Genomic DNA, 20,465 nt, shown 5'->3' on the forward strand with positions numbered 1-20,465 from the left:
TAAGTATTGTCTATACTCACTGTCTACAGTTTCCGTTCTTCCTTTTTTCCCTCAATGTTTAAAATACTTCATATTTAAATTCCATTCTCTCCCTATTTTAAATATTCACATGCTATTGATAGTATATTGCTCCCTTTTAAAATGATGTCAAAGCAAAGGGCTTTTAATTAGGATTCCAGAACATAGTAGTCTGAACTAAGGAGGAGTCTCTTAATTGCAAATACATAGAAATGCTAAATAAAAATTTAAAATATATATCATGGCTCAAGGTAAAGATGTGGAAATCTCCAGGTGCCAGAAAATAGGAAGAAACCTACAGACTAGCAGTGACTATATGGATCCAAACAACACAGGCAGGCAGGAGGTTGGGAGCCAGGACCAAGCCCCAAGGCCCTCCAGGCTCTCATGCTGTCCTAAGCCCACATTAATCAGATTTTCATACCTAGTATATCCTTTCAGTATTGTCCCTTGGATGTCAAATGGGCATCTCAAATGAACATGTCCAAAACTGACTCCTAATCTGCCCCACAAAAACCTATTCCCCCCAGTACTTCCCATGGTTAATTTATTAGTTGCCCATTCATAAATGACGTCCCTTCTTCCATTTGATCAGGTCAACAACCTTAGAATCATTCTTGACTTGTCTTTGTTTCTTGTATTTCACCCCAATGTGTCATCAAATCCTATTAGTACCACCAGCCTTTCTCACAATATCTTTTACTACCACACTGGTCTGTGGTATAAATATCTCTTGCCTACTTTATTTTTTTTTTTAGTTTTTTTAAGATTTTATTTATTTATTTGACAGAGAGTAAGAGCAGAAGCAGGGGGAGCAGCAGGCAGAGAGAGAGAGAGGGAGAAGCAGGCTCCCCAGTGAGCAGGGAGCCCAGTGTGGGTTTTGATCCCAAGACCCTGGGAACATGACCTGAGCTGAAGGCAGATGCTTAACTGACTGAGCCTCCCAGGCACCCCCTCTTGCCTACTTTATTGCAGTCACCTCCTTAGTGGTCTCCCTGCTTCTACCCCTATCTCAGTCTATTCTCACAGTCATTAGAGTATACCTAAAAAAAAAAAAGAAGAGGGATCATATCCCTCTCTGCTCACAAAACTCCAGTTTCATTCCCATCTCACTCAGGGTAAAATTGCCAAAGTGTTTGCCATGACCCTAAGATATTGCTGGATCAGGCCTCAGCCACCTTGCTGACCTGTCTTCCCACACTCCTCCCCCTCCTTCAGTCTACTCCCTCTTGCTGTTCCTCAAATACACCCATTCCTGCTTCTGGGAGGAATGACTGATCATAAATGATAATGGTTCAATGCCATTCTCCTTGGGATATTTCCATGTAACAAGTCGTTGGCTAAAGGGGAAGACTTCCAATAATGGACTAGTAAGCCATTGCAGAAGACTTTGGAGGGAGATTCTGAGGAGGAAGTAGCCCTCAGTGTTTCTCAAATCACACAGTTTAATTGGGGTATGATATGATTCAAATACAATTTCATAATTTTTTTTTTTTTTTAAGATTTTATTTATTTATTTGACAGACAGAGATCACAAGTAGATGGAGAGGCAGGCAGAGAGAGAGAGAGAGGGAAGCAGGCTCCCCGCTGAGCAGAGAGCCTGATGCGGGACTCGATCCCAGGACCCTGAGATCATGACCTGAGCCGAAGGCAGCGGCTTAACCCACTGAGCCACCCAGGCGCCCCCAATTTCATAATTTTTAGAGGTTTCTTGGACTTTAGAACTAATTATCTTTCCCAGTTCTCTTTTCCCATTATTCTTTAACAGTCATAGATAATAACTTCTGCTTTTCCTTTTCATCTTACATTTAAAAGAAACCATTCAATCAACATAGTCTTTGGGTGGAGTTTTTAAAATGCAGAAGGTTTCAGAGACAAATATTTACCTCTGCAGGTACTAGAATGGTCAGTACCTAGAAGCCTTTCTCCTTTGTAAGCATTATCACCCGCTCAGATTCTCTCTGTATTGTCTCTTAGATTATGAAATGTGGCTCAGCGTCATCACAACTTTCCTTTCCTTCGTAGCAGGTACTTGCTCGGGGCTGAAAGTGACGGTGCCCTCACACACCGTTCATGGCATCAGGGGTCAGGCCCTCTACCTCCCCGTGCATTATGGATTCCACACACCAGCATCAGACATCCAGATCATATGGCTGTTTGAGAGACCCCACACGATGCCCAAATACTTACTGGGCTCCGTGAACAAGTCTGTGGTTCCCGACTTGGAATACCAACACAAGTTCACCATGATGCCGCCCAATGCATCTCTGCTCATCAACCCATTGCAGTTCACTGATGAAGGCAATTACATCGTGAAGGTCAACATTCAGGGGAATGGAACTCTCTCAGCTAGTCAGAAGATCCAAGTGACCGTTGATGGTGAGTCCACTATAAGTGACCTGGGCCACTGGGGAGCATGGCAGTTAGTAACAGCTCAGCTTTAGGTCCTGGCTCTGCAACTTTGGGCAGATTAATTAACCCTCAAAGCCTCAGTGTTTTCAGTTGCACAAACTGCATTATGTACCTCATGAGGCTTTCTGAATATTAAATAAGACATGCATGTAAAGTATATGCATAGTGCCCAACAAAAGGTAATCAAGCAATAAGCAGAACTTACTCGTTTGCCTGGAAACTATCAAGGATAAAGTTGCAGATAAAATACAATAAAGGATAAAATACGATAAGATGGAGGAAATTTTATTTTCTCAGTGTCAGAACACACCCAGGGAAGAGCCTATATTTGTCACATGAATAATTTTATTTGGATACACCATTTGGGGGAGGATGAGACTGGCTCAAGGACGTACTTAAGTAACAATAGAAGTTGCTGGAAATAACCTCTGAGGGATGGAGTCAGCTAAATTTCAGACCTTTATTTCCCTTATTGAGGTATATAAATAACATGCCTTAAATATACTATGTCCAAATCCCAACTTCTGATTTTTCCCCTTAAACCTGATTATTTAACAGGTTATGATTTAAAATTTCTTCCGTTTTAGTAAATACCAACTCCATTCCATCAGTTACTCAGGCCAAAATTTTGCTATCACCATTGACCCCTCTTTTATACCCCACATCCAGTCTACAAGTATTCACTGTCAGCTTTACCTTCAAAATACAGAGTTCAGTCACTTCTTATCACCCCCTTTGTCTGCTCTCTCAACCACACCACCAGCTCTGGCCTGGACTGTCCCTAATAGCCTGCTACTCAGTCTTCTCCTTCCTGCTCCCACCTCCTGCAGCTTTAAGCCCTCCAATGGCTTTCTGTCTCATTTAGAATAAGAGCCAGAGTACTAACAATATCTTATAAGGCCCCACATGATCCCTCCCTACATACCCAGCTTCTCTCTGACCCCATTTCCTATCTCCCTGATCCCTCACTCACTCTTTTCTGACCACACTGGTCTGTTCTAGGAAGAGCTAGAACAGGCCAAACACATGTATACCTCAGGTCCTTTGTACTTACTATTCAATCTACCTAGTCTACTTTTCTCCTAGATGATAGCATGGTTCCCACGCCTATTTCGTTTAGGTCTCAGCCAATATGTCACTTTATCTGTGAAGGTTTTCCTGACCACCTTATAAAGTATAACTTCATTCCCCCACACAGAAAGAGAGAGAGATTCCCCCAAATAGATATATAGAGAGTTACTATCTGAGTTCTGCTTTGTTCTTTTCACAGCACTATTTCCACCTGGATGCATTATATATTTTTATTTGATTGTTGGGTCCATGGGAGTAGGAACTTTGTATTGTTTGCTGATTTGTCCTCAGTGCCTAAAAGCTGATGCTGGCCTTTAGTAGGCACTCAGTAAGTGTGTGTGAAGTAAATGAGTGGAGACCAGAGAGATTGAGAGGAACAAAGGCATAGGATGTGGAAGCAGATGCCTACAGAGCAACTATGAAAAGAGAAAAGGAGAAAATGTTCATGAAATTTTCCTGGGTAGTATCCCATCTCTCCCCAAAATGTAATGGATCATTCATTACATGTTAATATCTAGTAAAATCGGATCTATTTGGCGAAATGCAACTAAAAAGTCTTAATAGGGGTTTAGGACCTGTGTAAAATATTTTCCTAGGAAACTTCCACCTCTGAGTCACACTTTAAGGCAAGTATATGATCATAGCCTATTCTGATTGGTTCTCCCCATAGAAGACCTTAGATATTAACTTATTTGACTTATCCCATACCACATCTGTTTCCACACAAAGAGATATTTGAAACATAAGCTTTTCCTGTGTAATAAGCATAGACAACTCATTTTTCCTTTTAAGTCATAATAATGTAAACAAAAGCTATTCCACATCCTTTATTCTTGCCAGGGACGCTAAAAGATTAAATTGAATGAACAAATTGGTTGTACCCATCTTAAGAGAAACTGGAGGCTTCAGAACTACTTTGGTCCTCTGCAAATTATTTCAGTTTCCTTTCTTCTTTTTCATTTTCTCCTATATTCTCTGGGCTGAAGGACTGGGTCTCTTCATTCCCCAATGCACAGTTTTCCATGTAGGAAAACGAGTGCATGAGTCAAGAGGAATTTACCTTCAGAGATGCATCAACCCCAATTTAAAACTTGATAGGAAATTGAAATCCAAATATCTGAGCCAATCATTTCTCACTTACCTATCATCTCACTCTCTCTGTGATGGTTCATAGAAGGAGATTATTAAACATATCTTCCCAAAATGCTGGAGAAAAACATTGCCAGATGTAAAGCCCTTTTCATTTTGTCACTGACTGCTGTGTAACTCTAGTCAAGTCACTGTCCTTTATCAAACAGAACCAAGAACCTCAAAGATTAACGAAGTTCGCTGAAGTTATTTGTGGATACTTACATAATTCCAACCCTTACCTAACAATTTTATAGTTAAAACTCAGGAAGGAAATATTTACTCATTCTTGGAGATTTGTTCATTTGACTTATAGCATCATGTGCCAGATTCATGAGACAAAACTATTTTCCTATTACTTGAAGTTCCAACAGGAATTGCTATTGAATTTGTCTTTTATATCTCTAATGGGATGTAATCACAATAACACATTTTATCCTGTTTTCAAATTGAATCAGTGTTGAAATATAGGCTCTGGTTTGTAAAGTGGCTAACATAATGTTGCAATTGCACAGCAATTAAAACATATAAGTAGTTCACTTACATAAAAAGAAAAGTAAGCAGTGAAAATGTGATTCTCTAAAACTTTCCCTTAATATACCGCAAGTGTAATATATAAGAGTTTTATATTTTACAGATGGTGGATAAAAATTTAGGTTCACCTACCCTAAGCAGCCATTCTTGGGACATTAAGACAAATCAAGAAAGGAAAATGCCATGTAAACTTTGCCCGTGAGAATGTACCTTTATTTATCGTGTGGGAAAAAGCACAATGAACAGGAAATAAGGAAGTTGGTGTTCTCTGAACTAACTGCATTATCTATAGAGTAAAGGTTTTCATTAGAAAATCCTTAAAGAGGGGGCACCTGGCTGGCTCAGTGGGTTAAGCCGCTGCCGCCGGCTCAGGTCATGATCTCAGGGTCCTGGGATCGAGCCCCACATCGGGCTGTCTGCTCAGCAGGGAGCCTGCTTCCCCCCCCCCTCTGCCGGCCTATCTGCCTACTTGTGATCTCTCTAGCTGTCAAATAAATAAATAAAATAAAATAAAGAAAATCCTTGAAGAGTACATTCCAGAATTTGGTTATTCTGCAATAAATTATATTTTTATATTTTTATCATTTTGCGTTTTCCATTAATTATTCTTTATTTTCTGAACTGTCTACATCTACAAAAATATAAAATTTTAAAATCATTTCCCCAGGATTTGATATTTGAAAGACCACACAGACTTGTATTATAATTCTGTAGTGGCAAAAACCATTTCTTTCTTTTTTGATACTGCAGATCCTGTAACAAAACCAGTGGTGCGGACCCAGCCTTCCTCTGGAGCTGTGGAGTATGTGGGGAACATGACCCTGACATGCCTCGTGGAGGGGGGCACCCGGCTGGTTTACCAGTGGCTAAAAAATGAAAGGCCTGTCCACACCAGCTCCACCACCTCCTTTTCTCTGCAAAACAGTACCCTTCATATTGCTCCAGTGACCAAAGAAGATATTGGGAATTACAGTTGCCTGGTGAAGAATCCTGTCAGTGAAATGGAAAGTGACATCATTATGCCTACCATATACTGTAAGTTTTTAACAAATATATATTCATGACGTTTCTTCTGGGAAGTTTATTATTTTTCATAGGTCCCATGACCTATGAAATATGTTTGTCATGAAATATAACTAGTAGTATGACCCTTATTCTTGAAGATCAAGGTGAGATACTGGCTGTGAGCCTTTCAGGTTACATTTTCTGACTTGGTCCGTTGTGTGACCTTATGTCCAGTGCAAGGTAAGAACCTCAATTTTAAGAAACAAAAGCCAATACAGAAGACACTTATTTATTTACTCTTAAGATCAAAGAATTGGTGATCATAAACTGGGAGAGGGGGTACTCTAGCTGACCACAGGGAGAAAGAATGTTCCTAGATTATGTATGGGTACTACATCCGAGGGCTGACCTCTCTGCCCATTTTCTCAGCTCCATTTTTAGAGAAAACATAATTATTCTGCAGTAAGGTATTGAGGTTCCCAGAGGATCAGAAATTATTTCAGATCTCAATTTTCTTTTTTTTTCATTGTTATTGCTGTTATTGTCATTTAATCTTCTACACAGAGTTAAGTTCATCAAACTCTACAGTTTGTCATGTTATCATCCTAGCCCAAGCAGGATCCCTCTTTCTTTATCATATTATTTTTCCCAGTCCCCTCTACTTCATAGCACCACCTCTAATATGTTTAGTTTTGCAGTCTAATTTCGGCTTCACACAGGGTTTCTCAGTGTTCACATTAATGACATTTTGGGCTGGACAAATATTTGTTGTGGAGGCTGTCTTATGTATTATAGGATGTTTAATGGCATCCCTGGTCTCCCCACCTTCAATTGTGACAACTAAAAATGTCTCTGGATATTGCTATATGTTCCCTGTTGTGAAGGTTGCAAAATCTCCCCTAGTTGAGAACCGATGACCTATCACATTGGGAAGTCTTCTCATCAGTTACTATGTAGCTTAAAGCATAGCCACAACAGCGGTGTAACAAAAAGAGTGAGGGATGGGGAAGGAAAAGTTCTCAACCCTGTGGCATGAGGGTAGAGGTTCCAGCTAGTTGAATCATTGGGCAGAATTAACTGTGTCTACTTACTGGTCACATATTATCTGTATAATAATACGGGGAGAGGCTCCAAAACCTAGCGTTTAGGTTATAGGAGGTAGATAAACCTAAGTAGGAGATGGTTACTATCATTACCTATATGACCTTAAGAAATTCCTTGACCTTCCTGAGTCTCTTATGTAAAATGGAGATAGTCAAGACTACCTCACCACATTGCTGTGGCTTGATAAGGTGTCTGAAAAATAGCCAATGACTGACACAAAGCAAACATTCAGTAAACAGAGGCTGTTTATATTATTGATTCTATTTTCTTCAATACAGAATTGATGGAGTCCTCTTGAGGAAGTTTTACTAACTTTTTGGAAAAAAGCACCAGCATATGTACAAAATGTAGGTTTTTCCAACTAGATAAAGCTCAGTAGTAAAACTGAGCTCCAGCATTGGGGCAGGAAGAGCAAATGCAGGGAGAGGAGTGAAATAGTATGATTCAGGTATTCAGTGAGGTTTGTTTGATCCAGCAAAAGTAAGGCAAGAGAAATGAATCATTGAATCTTGAAAGTGGAAGCTATCTTAGAGTTAAGCAGAAGTGAGAAAATGTACACAATAAAGTGTGTTAAATAGAGTATCATAAATACCATAGGGAAGTATACAAAGGACTGTAATGGCTAGGAATAAGAACTCTGGAGCCAGAGGCCTGGGTTCAAATCCTAGATCTACTACCTTACTTCTTTGTGCCTCAGTTTCTTCATCCATATAATGGTGATAATACCATTATAATACCAAGTAAGACCTATTTCATAGAGTCACTGTAAGGATTAAATCTATTCCTATATGCAAATTGCTTAGAACAGCGACTGACCCATTGTAAGTACTCTACAACTATTAGCCATTATTATCACTATAATATTATGAGGCTTTGGAAATTGACGGAATTGAAGGAATACTTCTGGCTAGAGAGAACTCTTATTGTAGAAAGTAACATTTGAGATGAATCTTGAACAATGAGCATGACTGTGGCAAGTAACAATGTCTGGAAAAACCATTTTAGGCAATGAGGACAGCAGGAACCCAAACCCAAAGCAGAGGTCAAAGTTTAGGCAAATGGTCCAGTTTAGTTAGTGCGAAGGATACAGCAAGGGATATAGTAGACTAGATGGTCAGATAGATATGTTTGAGTTAAATCATGGAGCACTCAGAACCCCAGGTTTTATATGGTAAACAATGAGGAAAAATTATTTTTTAAACAAAGGTTCAAATAAAAAAAAGACTGGAGAATGGTTTGTAAGCTAAAATTTAGACATACCTATTCTAGGCTAAATCAAAAAATGTTTGTCAAGAGAACACATTTTCAAGATAGATCACAAACATCATACAATCATAGAAATGGTATATGTAGGAAAGGAAAAAAGGGAAGTAAGACATATTTTATTAAACCAATAATACAGAAAGGAAAAGTCACCATTTTTGAACTATATACAATGATTAAACATATTTAAAAGCAATTTGAGAATTTTTTTTCTGAAAAGTATTATCCACATAGAAATAGAAAAAATATCATATACTGTATAAATCATTTTTAATGTAGGGGAACCAAAGAGGATTAACACCTAGTTCAACCTAGTCCAGAATTCATTGTCTCAAAGATGAACCATTCCCTTCATGTGTAAACAGAAGAAATTATATTAAAAATACCAAAGAAGGAGGAAATTACAGTTTTTCACCAAGAAATACCAAAACACCACACACTGCAAGCAACTTACCCGAGATTTGTTACAGTCATTAATTACATTATGTTTAACAATGGCATTATTTTTATAGCTGAACTTTTAGCTATAGTTTTATATAATTTTATATTCAGATGACATTGTGAAAATATTCTGTCTGCCTTAAGGCATAGGCTGAGAAATAAATTCACAAAGTATAAACTGTGCCTATCTGCATGACTAACTACTCCTGCAAGTAGTACAAGACCTAAGTATTGAAGTTACTTAAAGACAGTGAAAAAAAAAATGTGAGCAGGCAAAGTGAATCAAATCTAGGGCTATGTAGGTACATCTTTACGTTATTCTTTATTACTTGGTCTAAATGGTTTACATTCACATAGAAGGTACAAAATGCAAAACAAGATATTAAAGCAGCCAGATATCATCTATTGAATATTAATCCTAAAGAACCATCATTCAGTGTGGTGAGAGACAGCAGGAAGTGAGCTTGTGCTGAAACATTTCTTGTTAACTGATGTTCTTTTGTTTAAACCACATTAAATTCTAGTTAACATGTCATTTGGGGAGTGCAGTGGAGAGAAGAGTGGTTATGAGACTGAGCTGAAAACTGAGACTGCCTGGGCTAAAGCCTTGGTTCTGCCATTAGCAGTATATGCAAGTGACCCCTTTTTTGTGTGCATCAGTGTCCTCATTCTCCTTATCTCCACTGTCCTTGGTATAAGGCTAATAATACCTGTCTCAAGTTGGATGGGAAGGGTTAGGTGAGATTTTATGAATAAAGAAATCAGTGAGTAGCACCTAGGAAGAGCTCAATGATCTTAGTTCTCCCCCCACCCCTTTTTTTCCTTTCTTGTTTTTTTTTTTTTTCTTTTTCTTTTTCTGTGAGCCAAAATGATCCTGACATAATTGGGAACATAGCAGCAAGAAGTTATGGAAAGCCTGGATGATTTAGAAGATGCCTGCAAAGAGAAAACTGAAAGAATACCTTGAAAAGAACATTTTCTTTCCCAAACATTACCAGTGGTTAACATTATTTTGTTTACATGAAAATATTTTCTTTACGTCAGTTTTTTTTTTTTTTCTAAACATCTGTCTCTCCATCTATTTGCCTATCTTTAAACTCTAGCCATAGATTTAAATGAACAATTCCTGGGGGAAATTCCATAAACAATTACAGGCACAATGAAAATATCATTTGCATCTTTAAATACCCTTTTATTTGGCTATATAGTTTATTTTAATCTGGAAAAGTGAGAATAAGACTTTTTTTTAAGATGTATTTATTTATTTGAGAGGGAGAGCACATGATCCAGGGCAGGGACAGAGAAGCAGATTCCCCATGGAGCAGGGAGCCCAATGTGGGACTCATTCCCAGGACTCTGGGATTATGACCTGAGCTGAAGGCAGATGCTTAACCAGCTGAGCCACCCAGGTGCCCTTTTTTTTTTTTCTTTTTGTTTTTAGAGACTGAGAGGAAGTGTGCACATGTGTGTATGCACACACACCCACATGCACAAGAAGCAGGGGAAGGGAGGGGCAGAGAGAGAGAGAGAGAGAATCTTAAGCAGGCTCAATGCCTAGTCCAGAGCCCGATGCAGGGCTCAGTGTCACAACCCTGAAATCATATGACCTGACCTGAAATCAAGAGTCAAACACTTAACTGACTGAGCCACCCAGGCACCCCAAATTTTTCTTTTAGCATGTACAAGTTCATGCCCCAAGCTCATTATTGTCATAGAATGTGGTGATACACAGGATGTAAAGAATAAAAATGTGGGAAAAACCTAATCATACCTATAAATATTATGCTTTAAATTCCAAAACCTTCTTTCTTATCCTGTATTATTTTAAAGAATGAAAACATCCCATCCAAATAAATTCAAACTTCACAGAATATGTCTTCTATTATGGACTAAACTTTTTTTCTTACATTCTTTTAGGCATAGTTTATGGAAATCTCACAGAGAAAGGTCAATCATGAGTAAGACTAATGGTAGATAGTAGGAAGAAGTACATTTGGAAAACTTACAAATGTATGTCCTACTTATGCATTGTAAAAATAAATTATCTAGATGGCTTAACAATTATTACTCTTATTAAGTGGTAATTGTGAATATAGTATTATTAATTTACTTTCTTGACAGTTTTCATGTTCAAATGCAAAATTCTTCTCTTAGTCAACAATCTCATCTTACTGACCTTCATTCATTCACTTATTCACTCATCCACTCATAGTTTGTTTAATTCAAAAATCAAACATCATGGTCTGAATTGTGCTAAACAATTATTACTTATCACATAATATATAGAAACACAACCCAGACTCACTAACTTTCTTTCCAGAATCATTAATTTTTACATTTTTCTTTCTATTGCTATTTTAGCCCTGTTTTATCATTTGTTTTTATTTTTTGTTCAGTTTGGTCTATTTGGGCTTACAATAAGTAAAATATATAATGTGAGGATTTGTCATTTATCTTTTCTATTGATGTAGCATCAACATTTTTGCGATCTTTATCATTCTATACAAACTGAGAATATATGCCTTGGTTTATGTTCCCACCTCTCTTTCTTCACTTGGCTACACCCTCATCTTTCTTTATAGAATCATCTTTTCCACAAATGCTCAGCTGCCCCAACCTTGTCTCAGCTCTTTAGTATGACTAAGAGGTTTGCCGTTCTCCCATAGCACCTTTTCTCCTGGTACTCACTGCACTAGAGTCTTTCTACTCATAAGCCCTCTAACCCAAAATAGGAGCTCTGTGTTGTTCATCCTTGTATCCCTAGGGCAATACTTGACACGGATTAAGAACTCAATACAGGTTTCTTGAACTTGACTAAAATGGAACAGATGATCTTTCTTCATATCCCTTTTAGATTCCAGTGTTACTTGATGATGCAAGTTTAAATTCCCACTGTAACAGCTTCTTAATTATAGTGCTTTGGCCTTTTGTTTTATTTTTTGTTTTTGTTTTTGTTTCTGATCTTTAGCATAATTTCTCAATAAAAATGTCATATTCCAATATTCCCCCCATGGAGGTCCACATCGTAATTTAGAACTTCAGCATGAATCAACAGCTCTGTTTTCTTAAGACACTCTTTCTGTTACAGCTTCCTCTATGAAAGCAGGAATTATTTTTTATTTTGGCAGGAAAAAGCTTAACAGAATCTATCAAGACTGGCTGTGTATGTATGAGGTTATGATGTCATAACCTAGTAATGGACTTGTTTGGAATATAATGTCAAGTCAGTAATTCAGACAGATACCTACTTGTAGTCCATGAAATGCATATGCCTTCCAGCTCTGTTGTAAATAATAACCCAGTAACCACTGCATTTTGTGTGCAACATATGGCACTGCTGCAGGGAAGTACTTTAAGTGATAAAAATTAAAGAAAAAAAAAAAAAAGGTCATTCACAGTAAATACTTACCATCTGCTCCCAAGCAGGGTGGCAAGCAGCATCATGATGGAAATTTCGGTACTGTTCCCACCCAGCCATAAATTGTTAAAGAGAACAGATGATATGTGATTTTACAAGTCACTTAGTAAACAGCCATTTCTGAGGCAAAGGGTTTATTCCTATTGGGAGTTCTCTGCCACAGGCAAGAAACTGAACCATAATCCAAAGTCAAAATAGAATTATCCTTCTGCTTTCATTTTCAATGTCAGAGGCCACACTGGTTGAATCACTCCAAATGTCTTCAATTGGATTGCCCATTCTCATGAATAATGTATTTGGCTGCACCTCAAAGTAAAAGATGGTCAGGCTGAAGTGCTAAAAAGGAAATAATATCATTGTGTAGTAAGAATAAAACATTGTAAGCAGTGGAGAGAGAGAGAAAGAGCAAAGGAAGGATGGAAGGGAGGGAAGGAGGGAGGAAGGAGATCTGTGTTTGTGTGAGAGAGAGTATAGAAGATTGAAAGATCACGCACAAATATGATTATTCATTCTTTGAATGGTAAAATTACAAATGAGTTTTCTTTCCATCTCTGTGATTCTCTGAATTTCCTGCAATAAACATGTATTTCTTATATAATGAGATAAAGAATGTTACATTTTAAGAAATCATATCAGAAGCAAGGAATTTAAATGCTTCAAGGTGTTAGGCTCCAAAAACTAGGAGAAATGTTTGTATGGGGGCTGGGAAAGTTTAAGGGTTTTGAAGCTAATTCTGAAGAACTAGATATACCATGTAATTAAGACAGAGGAGAAAAGTTTACGCCAATCATGAAACCCAACAAATGGGGAAGTAGCAAAATCAAAATATGTGTACATATAGGGAAGATAAGCCGAGAGTCCTTTCTTTAAACGCATGTTTTATTTTAAACTAGAACAATATTATTAAATTAGATAATCAACCTTATTCACCAAATTTGACTGTAAGTGATTGTGGGTTTCCTTTACAAATTGAGCCCATTCGCCAAAATGAACAAATTACTACTTTTGACAATACTCTATTCTGTTCCAGGGTCCTAAGGCAATTCCAATGGAGGAGTTCTCAAAAAAGTTTTGAGTAAAGTCAGCACACTGAACAGAATATTACTCATTTTTATGTGTGTCAAATTATCAAGCAATTTGTTTTTATAGTCACATTCTGTAAACCCTGAAAGCCAGTGAAGACAGACTTAAACTGAATGGGTGTATTTTTATAACTACACTACACTTGTTTAATCAGTGCTCACAGAAAAGCCCTCTCAGACTTTAGTTTTTGTGCACAGACTTGGGTATCTTGTCCCAAACTTTAGTTGATTCCTCTTCTTGGTTTCCTACCATGTAAATCATAACCGGTACTTACCAGTTGGTGGTCTTTGCTTCTTTAATGTTCTGCCAATGCCGACAACTTGAAGACCCTGCTGCTGCATGGGGCTTGGGAGAACAGCCACAAGAATCATTTCTGTGATACTTGGATTCTCTCATAATGCCTAGGACAATACTTATGCACACAGTAACATCTCAGTATTTATTTTGGTTGAGTGAGTGAAAACAACTCTTCATTCCCATTACATAAACTACTATTTAGTGGAATTCAGAATAAGGGGGTTCCACTTAGCCACAGTTCTGAAAGAGTGGTTTTCCCCAGAGATTGTATCATAGCCTGAAATGAGAGAGCCATATAATGGGGTTCTAGTATAGCTAGTACAGTGTTGGAAAGGGCATTCGTTTCTCTTCCTTTAATCTTCCATCTCCAGTTCCTGATTACTTCAAATTTGAAGATACTAATGTCTTTATTTGCCTTTTGAAATCAGGATCATCTCACGTGTACATATTAACGTTAATCTGTAGCTTCCCTGCAGATGTTTATGTCTTTAGGAAACAAATATGTGTAAAGTTTGTGTTCCCTAGCTAAATATAATTTATTGTTTTGCATCTTTAGTTTCTGTTTTATCTTAGGAAATGTGTTTCCCCAACAGTACATTGGTCAGAAAATACTGACATCAAAGAGAACCACTCTGGGAATCTGAAAATTTAAGGTTGGCTTCCCAGTATCCAAAATAGCTTTAGCATGGTATCAGTCCTTCAAAGGTATTTCAAAGGGAGAAGGAACTTTGGTGACCATTCATTTAGTCAACTTTTTTGTAGCAAAGGTGAGGAAAGTGAGACCTAAAAGTTTAAATGACTTCTGAAGAATACTTAACTAATTATTGACAAAATCAGGATTTAACATAGTGATAACTGATAATGACTACTGTGTAATCATTACATCATATTATTCCCTATAATGAGAGATAAAAAGTACTTCTTTAAAAAGTAAAATCAGAACCTTTGAGATCAGGTTATTACTGAACAAACCATCTATAGCCTTTTCCATGTTATTAATTCCTTGAGAGTAGGAACTGTATCTTATGTATTTTTTCTCTCTTGTATTAAATATATTGTCTAATAGTATCTCTCAAATAAGAATTTGTTGACTGATTACTTGATTAACTGAGTACAGAATTCATATATAATGAGACAATTTTAACTTATTGTAGAGCTAATACTATCATTACACAACAAGAAACTGTTCTGATATATATTTGGGGGGCAATAATGTGAATGATCAAATGCATATATTTTAGAGTTCCAGCTCTGTTATTAAAAACTTTGGACCATGGGAAAATTAATTTTTAAATGTCACTTCCTACATCTTACAATGGGAATAATAATATCTACCTTATGTGGTTGCTTTAAAAATTAAATGCAGTTGTCTGTGTAAGTACTTAAAGTGCTTTTATATGGAAGGTAGCCAATAGATGTTGGTGATGATCAGCTGAAAACTGAGTACAATCATATTTAAGCCTTAAAGTTTTTAGAATATAAACCAGGATTTAGACTGAACAAGATAGACTTTATCTAGCTGAGAAATTTTTCCATCTCTGTCTTTATTTTCTGAAGAAAGCAATGGGAAATATGTCTTCATCTACAGGCAATGTGGTGCCATACACATAGCAAAATGCCACAAGAAAATTGCAATAAGGAAAAACACCATGGGCTATCCATGATTAGTTTATTGGTGATCAATGAATATTTGTTTTTGGGGGGGATTTTGTTTTTTTTTTTTAAGATTTTATTTATTTATTGGACAGAGAGAAAGAGATCACAAGTAGGCAGAGCAGCAGGCAGGGAGAGAGGGGAAGCAGGCTCCCCGCTGAGCAGACAGCCCGATGCCCTGAGCCAAAGGCAGAGGCTTAACCCACTGAGCCACCCAGGTGTCCCAATCAATGAATATTTGTTAATGATAATGAAGATGTATTTTTTCCGAAGAGGACTCTAAGCTTGGTTTGCAGGGAAATTTTTTAAAATTTCTTTAATTGCTAATATGTCATGAAAATATGGGACACTTCTGTATCTATTTGCACAAATCTGTGCTCCATGTGAAACTGTATTTTGTAAATATTTGCGTGACCTCCCTTAGAACTAAAAAGAAAAATAGATAATACTCAAAGTATGGTTGTTAATGAGAAAATAATGGCCATAATCTATTTCTAATATGCTTTCAAGTGCAATTATGGTTTCAGAAAGATGGTATTTGTCTAACACAATTACAGATTTATCAATACATTAATTACTCAAAAGCTTAGCATACATGCTGGAGGGAAGAGGGGTGGAGGGATGGGGTAACTTGGTGATGGACATTGGGGAGGGTGTGTGTTGTAATGAGCACTAGTATTATATAAGACTGATGAATCACAACAAATAATACATTATATGTTAATTAATTGAATGTAAATTTTTTTTAAAGTGATGATAAAAAAAATCTTAGCACACGGTTATGATGGCAGTGTCCTTAATATTACGTACTAAGTTTCAAGGCTTTCACTCTCAGATAAGTTCAGTCACATCTCAAATAATTTCCATTGTCATGGATATCAGAATAACACATTTCTAGGTCCTCATGATTTATTGGGAATCTAAATGAGTACCTATTTGCCCAAGTTTAACTTGAAGACTTTCATGGAAAGTAAAATGCTGCTGAGCTCTCCCAAACTCTATAACTATGTTGTGATTATTTATGCCATCCCTTTATTTCTTTTTTTAATCAATGCAGATGGACCTTATGGACTTCGAGTTAATTCTGACAAAGGGCTAAAAGTAGGGGAAGTGTTCACTGTTGACATTGGAGAGGCCATCTTATTTTATTGTTCTGCTGATTCTTATCCCCCCAATACCTATTCCTGGATCCGGAGGACTGACAATACAACATATGTCATTAAACACGGGCCTCGCTTGGAAGTTGCATCTGAGAAGGTAGCCCAGAAGACAATTGACTATATGTGCTGTGCTTACAACAATGTAACTGGACGGCGAGATGAAGCTCATTTCACAGTCATCATCACTTCTGTAGGTAAGATCCTTTTGGCAAGGATCCCAAGGAAACACAAATTCAAGCTGGCCTTATTATAGCCCTATTTTATACCTGTGTGGAAGAGAAAAAACTACTGTGGATTGTTGATAAACTCTGAGAAACTCTCTTTCCTGAGTTAACTAATCCATGGTTTCTATGAGTCAAAGAAAGAAAACCCAAAATAGAATGGAGAGAGAATTCAGTCACTAGCTCTGAGGGACTATGAAGAAAAAGAGAATTCAGTAAATGACTTAAATATGAATTCACGCTTTCCTGATTTTAAAATCAGGAATAGAAGAGAAGCAGGCTACTCATTTAACCTGGTTTGTATTTGCTATTGTGTTAGCTCAGGTGACTAAATCTCCATGACTTGGAAATCTGGTTTTCCTACTCATTTGACTCCTCTTCTCACTGTCCTTCATGGACCTCCCTTCCTCTTTCATCATTTAAACTCCTGAAATATGGAAATTCTCAAAAGGAGTCTCAACACCTTGGAAACTGTAACATTTTCTAAGTCTGTGATGTTTGACATTCTCTAGAAAGCTCATCAATCCACAACAAGTTAAGTGTCACTACCTAAAAATGTATGTCCACCAAATTCCCTTCCTTTTGAGCCTTCTCTTTTCTCTCTGTAGTATAATTTTATTTTCCTATATCATTTCATTCACACCCATGGTTTCATGTAACACTGGTGCATCCCAAATCTGTATCTTTAAAGCTCTAAAACTGTATACGCTGTTGCCTTCTGGGTGTCTCTAATTTGAAATGCCAGAGGCAGCATATAAGTCAAGCATATCAAAAGTGAAACAACTTCTTCCCCTCCAAATTACAATTCTTTCTGTATTCCATATTTAGGTGAATTGACTCACTGTCTACCAACCTGAACCAGATAGCTAAATGCCACTCCAGACCCCTTTCTCTTGCTTATTGCCCTGTCCAACATCCAGTCACCAAGTTTATACATTCTCCTTCCTTTCTACCTCTCAAAACCCATTTCTCCTCTCCTTCTTTCTTAAATTTCTTCTTCTCTTCCTATCCCTTACCCTCTCCCTGTTCTCCTCTTCATCCCCCTCTTCCACCTTGTCCTCATCCTCCACCTTTTTCTCCTTTTTCTGCTTTCTCTACTACTACTACTTCTACTGCTAGTATCAAGTTCTTCCTGGACACAGCTTTGCATACAAAGACAAGTCAGTATCCACCTGGAGAATACCTGAGAGCAGGTTTAGAGTGGTAGCTAGGTGCCTATTAGTGGTGTAGGGGCAAATGTGCAAAAAGTACCACGCATCAATACTTTCTCCATTGATATCTTCTCTTTCTCTGTCTTTATAGCCCTAGTGCCTAGATTGGGGCCCATAATATAGAGAGAGTTAATATGTTTTATTGAATAAGTGAAGTAAGAATAAGTGAAGTAAGAACCCTTGTAATTCTTAGGGCTTAATTTTTTAATATGTGGCCCCTGAGCCTTGTGCATCAAAATCACCTGGGGAGGTCTAATAAGGTATTTTCGTTAAGATACCTCGGACCTATTGGGTCAGGATCTTGAAGGCAGGATCTAGGAATCTGAATATTTAACAGGCATAAGTGTGGTAATTACATGTTTAAGGTGGTTTTTTGTTTTGTTTTGCTCCTCTCTAGTCTTTTGAACCTATTAAAGAGCCACCAAGAATTGTAAGAATCTATTAAAAAGCCATCAAGAATTGTAAGAACCTATTAAAAAGCCATCAAGAATTGTAAGAATATAACAAACTACAAATTGACAAAGACATATATAAGGAATCCTCCCAGGATTCCTTAAAATTGAGAGTATTCATGTTTGTGAAATCATCTGAATATATTGGAATTTATATAATGGAACAATGAGGTTTTGTTTTTTTTTTTTTTAATATGAAGAAAATACCACACTCTCTAGAAAGTGCTATTCGAGGGTGTCTGGGTGGCTCAGTCGGTAAAGTGTCTGCCTTCACCTCAGGTCACAATCCCAGGGTCCTGGGATTGAGCCCTGTGTTGCACTCCCTGCAAATCAGGGAGTCTGCTTCTCCTTCTCCCTCTGTGCCCCAGTCGTGCTCAGTCTCTCTTTCTCTCTCTCTCAAATAAATAAAACCTTAAGAAAAAAAAAGTGCTATCCAACAGAACTTTTTTCAATGAAGGAAATATTTGATATCTGCACTAGCCAATATGGTAGCCACTACCTTCATCTGGCTTTTGAGCACTGAAATTTAGCTATGCAACTGAGGGACTGAATTTATTTTATTAATTTTAATTTAAATTAAATAGCCACATGTGTCTGGTAGCTATCATACTGGACAATGCATCTCTGGAATTTTTACCTGAATTCTGTCATTTGGGCAATAGATACTATATTACTCTTATTGTTCCCCAAAGCATATATGTATTTAGGGTGCTATAAATCAGACACTCATTTATTCATTATTTAGCACCTCTTATGGGCCAAATATTGGGGTAAGCATTGAGAATGCCAATTGAAAAAAAAATTCCTGCTAACAAAATGATCACCCTGCTACTATGGGTAGCAGGCATGTCAAAGGTGCATCCTTTGCTTTCTACTATAATAAATTTTTAATAGGTTTAACCAGCTTTTTACTTCAGCAGCTAACCAAACCATAATTTTAAAGCAAGCCATAATTAAGCATATAAAATAATTTAGTAGCAATCTGGTTGTCATGTTAGACTTGTTCCTCATGCTCATTGCTAATGAAAACATGGCTACAATATGTACTTGTAAATCACATTGAAACCTTTCACACTGCCTGAACTTTCCCCATTAATATTTAGCCAAAGCATTTTCATAATATCAGAAGCCCCCAATATTTGATTAAGATCTTATTACCAAAGCCCAAAGACAGCTACAGTCTTTATATCAAATAATTGCCTTTTGCAAAATATAAAAAAAACCTGTTTGACCTGTACAAAGACCAGGTATTTGTTATTATAGTAAATAAGAAGAGCAGGTGCTTATTTTTCAGAGGGATTCAGAGTTGTCAACATTAGTGACCTCTTTGTGGTTTTTAGAGCTATTTTTCAACCCCTGTATGTCCACAGAACTTTAACTCAAACAGCAGGAAATGGCAAAGTAAATGAGTAGTATGTCTTAAGTATCTGGTTTCTTAACAGTTTTCCAAATTAATGAATCTCTGCAATGGAGATGAAGTGTATAATAACCTATGGTGAAAAAATGAACATCACCAACTGAGCACTGACTGACCATCCACTCTGATAAGCGAGCAATCTATATTAAGATCAGTGGAAATGGGGGGCACCTGGGTGGCCCAGTGGGTTAAGCCTCTGCCTTCGGCTCAGGTCATGATCTCAGGGTCCTGGGATCCAGGCCTGCATCAGGCTCTCTGCTCAGCTGGGAGCCTGCTTCTCTGCCTGCCTCTCTGCCTACTTATAATCTCTCTGTCAAATAAATTTTTTTTTAGATCTTAAAAAAAAAAAAAGATCAGTGGAAATGGGGCACTTGCGTGGCTCAGTTGGTTGAGCATCTGCCTTCAGCTCAGGTCATGGTCCCAGGTCCTGGGATTGAGCCCCATGTCGTTGGGCTCCCTGTTCAGCAGAGTCTGCTCCCTCCTCTGCCTCTCCACCCCACACGCTCTCTCTTTCTCAAATAAATAAATGAAATCTTTAAAAAAAAAAAGATTGGTGGAGAATTTGAAATAATTTTGA

At 37.5% G+C, this 20,465-nt stretch overlaps 1 protein-coding gene across 8 annotated transcripts in view; it reads left to right on the forward strand.

The window, feature by feature from the left end:
- The window catches only part of HEPACAM2 (HEPACAM family member 2), a 44,700-nt gene that overhangs the window by 5,569 nt on the left and 18,666 nt on the right, over positions 1-20,465 (forward strand). For 6 of the 8 annotated variants that reach the window (XR_004384744.1, XM_032875097.1, XM_032875079.1 and 3 more), the window contains exons 2-4: positions 2,044-2,397; positions 5,914-6,198; positions 16,485-16,781. Coding sequence is in view for 7 of the 8 variants with exons in the window: in XM_032875097.1 (XP_032730988.1) it covers positions 2,044-2,397; positions 5,914-6,198; positions 16,485-16,781 (936 nt within the window). In the remaining variant the exon portion in view is untranslated. Of the gene's footprint in view, positions 1-2,003; positions 2,398-5,913; positions 6,199-16,484; positions 16,782-20,465 lie in introns of those variants that run through there. The other 2 variants (XM_032875091.1, XM_032875103.1) reach the window with 2 other exon arrangements.

The sequence above is a fragment of the Lontra canadensis genome, unplaced genomic scaffold (genome assembly GCF_010015895.1).
Source record: "Lontra canadensis isolate GAN:19392208 unplaced genomic scaffold, GSC_riverotter_1.0 scaffold2, whole genome shotgun sequence".
In the NCBI taxonomy this organism is placed as follows: domain Eukaryota; kingdom Metazoa; phylum Chordata; class Mammalia; order Carnivora; family Mustelidae; genus Lontra; species Lontra canadensis.